At 63.2% G+C, this 5,125-nt stretch overlaps 1 protein-coding gene across 2 annotated transcripts; it reads left to right on the top strand.

Moving 5' to 3' along the window:
• Positions 1-664: 664 nt before the first annotated feature.
• Positions 665-4,292, top strand: GPIHBP1 (glycosylphosphatidylinositol anchored high density lipoprotein binding protein 1). Of its 2 annotated transcripts, XM_010836746.1 has the most exons (5): positions 665-892; positions 1,304-1,414; positions 1,957-2,073; positions 2,691-2,801; positions 2,905-4,286. In XM_010836746.1, the coding sequence occupies exons 2-5, from the start codon at positions 1,363-1,365 to the stop codon at positions 3,138-3,140; spliced, it is 516 nt and encodes a 171-aa protein (XP_010835048.1). In that variant the 5' UTR covers positions 665-892; positions 1,304-1,362; the 3' UTR covers positions 3,141-4,286. The 2 variants fall into 2 exon arrangements, 1 of the variants encoding a protein (XP_010835048.1); XR_825015.1 differs by lacking the exon at positions 665-892 and having other exon boundaries at positions 1,074-1,414; positions 1,926-2,073; positions 2,905-4,292.
• The last annotated feature ends 833 nt before the right edge of the window (positions 4,293-5,125 follow it).

Here is a 5,125-nt window from a genome sequence, read left to right as displayed (position 1 = left end):
AGGGCAGGGGGCTAACACGAGGGATGGAGAGAGAAGGAGGTATTGGTGGCGCAAGACCTCTCTGAGAGTGTGACACGTGCAGATGGGACTGTGGGGTAGTTAGACATTAGCCGCAGGGAGGTGACAGGCGAAAAGACAAGAGGGAGTGGATCAAGCTAAGCCCCAACCATCTGAGGACCACCCCCCGACCTCACCCAGAATGGGCAAAACTATGGTCTGGCAGTGGGCAGTTTACCCTGATAGAGAGATAGCACAGAGACACAAGAGAATGACCACGGCTGCCATGGCTGCCTGCGCCCAGACTAGACAGGCATACAACCTCTAGTAAACCCAGCTCATTATACCAACATTAATAAAGTCTACAGGTGGTTTCGTGCTCCACTGGGTGGACTGTTCTTAGCAAATCTAGGGTAAGGGCGTGTGCAATAATGAACTTGTTAGAGAACTCGCGACAGGCAAGCCAAGAGCCATCGCCTGTCACTCACCCACGATCGCACCGCCTCCTCCCCCATCACTCCCTAACCCTAAGGCCTGCCTCCTCAGCCAACAACTCCGTATCAACACCCTGAAGCCAGTGCGGAAGCTCTTCCTCTGAGAGTGTTTATCAATCCTTTATCTTCCTGTACTTAAGCAGGAAGCAGTAGTTTGCAAATATGTGCTTGCTATCACAAGGACTCAGAGACGTCTGGTCTGGTCTCCCGTTGACCTCCTGGGTTGAAGCTCTCTGTCTGACACAGGGCACGCCACCCCGGGGCAGGACGGCCTCAGGACGTCAGCAGGGACTGCGTTCCAGGGAGAGGAGGCAGCGGGGCGGAGGCCCTGAGGCGCCCCGGAGGGCAGCGGCAGCCCACGCAGTGCTGCTGGGAGAGGGAGGCCTAGCAGGAGGACCACAGTTGGGTTTTACTCTGAAATGCTCTTAACAAGGCCCCTGGAGATGACGCAGCTGACTCGTGGTTGACGGTGCCGCTCAGCGGTCTGCAGCTGGAGGGTCCACGAGGCCAGGCTCCCATGGCTGCAGCCCGGACCTGGTCTCAGGGTCGAGACAAGGGGTGGGCGCTGGCCAGCCTGCACTGCAGGGCTGAGGCTGCAAGGCCAGGGCGGAACCGCTCAGGTGGACAGGACGGCCCACCGGCCGCCAAAGTGACTTCCCCTCCCCCGCCACTGGAGCCAGGGAGGGAAATGACGGTCCCTGGCCCGGTGCCTGGCCTGGGGGCCAGCCTGAGGCCCATTGTTTGAGGCTGGAGCTGGGGGGCCCGGGGCCTTGGGAAGCCCCCGGCAAGGCCCTTTGTTCCACTTCCCACAGATTCAGAGCCCCGGTGAGGCCCTGGTGAGCAGACGCGGCAGAGGTGGCAGCCCCGTAGGATGAAGGCACTGGCGGCTGTCCTGCTGGCTCTGCTGTGGTGCCGGCAGCAAGGTGCGTGGGACGAGGGGTGGCCCTGCAGCAAGAGGGACCCCCCCGTCCAGGCTGCAGACCCTCAGGGTCACCCAGCCCAGGGGCAAGATGTGGCTTGGGGAGGAGGACGGGTAGCACCTGCAGCCTGAGGCCAGAGGGAGGTGGGTGGGCTGTGCTGGGTCCCCACGGGTCCCCAAACCTCCAGCCCCGGCCCCAGCCAGACGCCAGGGCGCGGGCGACCCTCCCCACACAACGCCACCCGGTCTCAGCCTCTCAGGCTTCGGGGTGCCCGCCATCTGGGGGCCGGAGTAGGGGGCTGTGAAGGGCCAGCGCCCAACCCCTAGTGTTGTTGGCAAGGATGCCACCAGGCCGCACGCCTGTCAGGAGGTGGGGCTGGGGCTCGGAGACCCAGGCAGCGACCTCACCACCTTGGGAGGGCCAGGGAGGTTAGACGGACTGGGAAGGGGGTGCTGGACCGAGGGGAGGGGGCGCGGCACTGGGCCCCAAGCCTGTGTCCTCTGTGCCTGGGTAGTGGAGGTTTACAGGTGTCCCTGCGCGGCCAGGGAGAGGGCGGGCGCAGGAGGACGAGGATGACGACCCGGACGCTGGGCGCGAAGGCTACGATGATGAGGACGAGGAGGAAGAGGAGGCCGGCGTGCCTGCGGGCAGCAGGGGCTCAGGTACCTGCCCACCCCGCCCCAGCATGGGGGCGCTCAGCTCTGTTTCTCAGCACTCGCATGGGTGCCTCGAGGCTGACAGTGAGGAACCCACAGGCAGAGGCCTCCACTGCAAGGTCCATGCCCTCAAGGTGGGGGAAGGGGGAGGAGGGGCCCTTGGCACTCAGCACACCCTCATTTCTCACCCTGGCAGTGACCCCCAACTGCCGTCCGGAGGAGGGGGCTAGAGAAGGAGCCAGTCCTGGGAGGGGCAGTGGTGCTGGGGCAGAGAGGTTAAATAGGAGTTCACCAAGCAGACAGGGGCACAGCAGAGCCCCAGGGTGGAGAGACCGGCGACTCAAAGGCCCTGGGTGTGGAGTCCAGTTCAGAAGTACACAACTGTCCTGGTGAGGCAGGGCAGCGGGGGGCGAGGCGGGAGATAAGGGGGCCAGTCCTGATGTGGGGGCACAGAGGGCTCCAGCAGGGCAGGGTTTGAGAGGGTCAGCTGAGAGTGGGAGAGGCGGACCCGAATTGGGAAGAGACCTCCAAGGGGAAGAGGCTGGGAAGCGGCAGGCGTGGGTGAGCTGGGGGCGCTCTGGGGGCTGTGCCCCTTGCACAGCTGAGGCCACCCGGCCCCCCAGGGCCGCAGTGCTACACGTGCCAGTCCCTGCACAAGGGGGAGAGCTGCGAGCAGGTACAGAGCTGCGTGCTCCCCAGGACATGCAAAGCCATCGTCTCCTCCTGGAACACTGGTGAGGGGCCAGCCAGGGGTGGTGGGACGGCGTCACCCACACCTGTGAGGGGCCCCATCCCTGCCGTGTCCCATCCCACGTGACCCGCTCTCTCCCCCCACAGAGTCAGGTCCCCAGACCACCTACTCGGGATGGTGTGCAGACACATGTCAAGCCATCAGCAGGACGGTGGATGGATCTCTGACGACCATATCCTGCTGCCAGTCCAGCCTGTGCAACACCCCACCCTGGCAAGACCCCCAGGGGAGGGGGTCAGGCGGCCCCCAGGGGAGCCCTGCGACTGTGGCCACCACCGTCCTGCTCAGCCTCCTGGCCAGCCTTTGGGAGATGGGGCTCTGAGTGGGGCGCTCCCTCCTTGCGCCCAGCATGGCCTGCACCCTGGCTGGCCAGCACTCTGTCCGCTGTCTCCTGTCCCCTCCCCCAGACCATGGAGAATAAACTGGAAGCACCTGTGATGACCCCGCGGCACTGGTTCCTCAGCCACAGCAGCCCTTCCTCGGTTTCCCCTTCCAGCATCCTGGCCTCCTCTCCCTGCCTGTGCATGGAGGATGGCCAGCACGTGGGCCTTAAGTCCAGGCCTCAAGAGGCTCACAGGGTGGTTCCACACAACTCCCCACCCCCAGCAGAGAAAACACTCACTGCATGCCAGCAGGGAGCCCACCCCAATTTGCTCCCCAACTTCTTGCCAAAAAAAAAACCTCCATCCATCCATGAGAGGGGAAGCCCTTGTAGGGAGGAGACTTGGGGAGGAAGATTTCCTTGGCCTACAGGAGGAAAGGCCCCCACCCAGGGCGGCTTGGGGTGAATGGAATTAATGAGGGGCTGGAAGACAAAGAGAAAAGAGAGGGAGGCAGGTGGTGTATGGCTCAGATGGGACTTTGCAGCCAAGCATTCAGCTTGGAGCGGGGACGGGGCGGAGGAGGGGGCAGTCAGGGAGAAGCGAGGGGGCAGGGCAGGAGCCCCACGGCTTCCCCAGCCTTTGCTCCAGCTGGACGGGTGTCGCTGGCTACTGGGCGCTCGGCCTCCGTGACTGGTTCCGGGACGGAGCCAAGTCCCGGAGTGGGAAAGAGAGGGCTGGGCTTCAGTTTCCCCGTCAGAGTGGTATGGAACAAGGCACAGAGGGCCCTGGTGCCCACCAGCTGAACTCCCCCTGGGCTGGGAAGACCAGCCCTCCATCTCGCCTGCCCCGCGTCCCTGCAGGCAGAGCAGCCTCCCACCGTATGTTTCCCCTTTCCTCACCAAGGGAAACCTCTTAGTAAGGAAACACCACCATCCTGGCACACGACAGTCCACCCGACGGAGACGACACATCTGCCCAGGGTCACGCAGTTGGTGGTGGCAGGTCCGGGACCCAGCCCGGGGCTTCTGGTCAACAGCGGCCGCCTTCCCGGGGGGCCATAGGCCGGTGGACAGCAGAGCCAGGGCACCTGAGCCAGAGGTTGCAAGCAGCTGGATGGCGGCCGAGACCCAGCTGGATCCCCAGGCCGAGTCCAGTCTGAGGTGCCAGTGGACAGTCACAGCCAGGGCCTTGTCACAGGGCTCGGCGCTCAAGGCCAGTCCCTGGAAGGAGAAGCCAGAGGCCCCGGGAGGCTGTGTGGTCAGCCCCTCCTTCCCATCCGGCCCAGAAGCACCTCTGCGCCTTCCCAGGAGGCTGGCGGGGAACACATCCATCCGGATCAGAGGCCCTGCTCCCCATGGCTGCCGAAGCAAATGACCACAAACCACACACATGAGTTATCTTATGGTCCAGAGGTCAGGAGTGGCAGGGCTGTGTCCGCCTTGGAGGCCATGATTTTGTGTGTCAGCGCGCCTGGACTAAGGGATGCCCGTGCAGCTGGTAAAACGTTATTCCTGATGTTTCCGTGAGGGTGTTTCCAGAACACTTGACATGTGAATGGTGGGCCTGAGAAAGATCACTGCCCCAGGTGAGTGGGCATCACCCAGGCCATCCAAGGCCCAGACGGAACAAAAGGCAGGAAGGACCAGCTCCCTCTTCTGGAGCTGGGATGCCCATCCTCTGCTGCCTGCCAATGTTGGAACTCCTGCTTCTCGGGCCTTTAGGGCTCAGAGGGAACGACACCACCACGCCCCCACTCTCCTCCTTCCAGATAGTGGACTGGGGGCTTCTCGGCCTCCAAGACAGTGTGAACCAATTCCTCTGTGTGTGTCTGTGTCCTGACCTGCTCTGCTAATAAGGACACCAGTCAGTGTGGGTTAGGGCTACTCTCATGACCTCACGTACCTTAGTTCAGTTCAGTCACTCAGTCGTGTCTGACTCTTTGTGACCCCATGGACCACAGCACACCAGGCCTCCCTGTCCACTG

This window comes from Bison bison, unplaced genomic scaffold, assembly GCF_000754665.1.
Source record: "Bison bison bison isolate TAMUID 2011002044 unplaced genomic scaffold, Bison_UMD1.0 scf7180017845702, whole genome shotgun sequence".
Classification (NCBI taxonomy): Eukaryota; Metazoa; Chordata; class Mammalia; order Artiodactyla; family Bovidae; genus Bison; species Bison bison.
The sequence above is the reverse complement of the archived record's forward strand: the minus strand, read 5'-3'. Positions and strand labels throughout refer to the sequence as shown.

Excerpts from the sequence above, each read along its gene's own strand:
- GPIHBP1 (XM_010836746.1), top strand. The coding sequence starts at position 1,363 with ATGAAGGCACTGGCGGCTGTCCTGCTGGCTCTGCTGTGGTGCCGGCAG. Across the intron at positions 2,074-2,690 it reads TGCGGGCAGCAGGGGCTCAG|GGCCGCAGTGCTACACGTGC; the intron begins GTACCTGCCCAC and ends CCGGCCCCCCAG. Across the intron at positions 2,802-2,904 it reads CGTCTCCTCCTGGAACACTG|AGTCAGGTCCCCAGACCACC; the intron begins GTGAGGGGCCAG and ends CTCCCCCCACAG.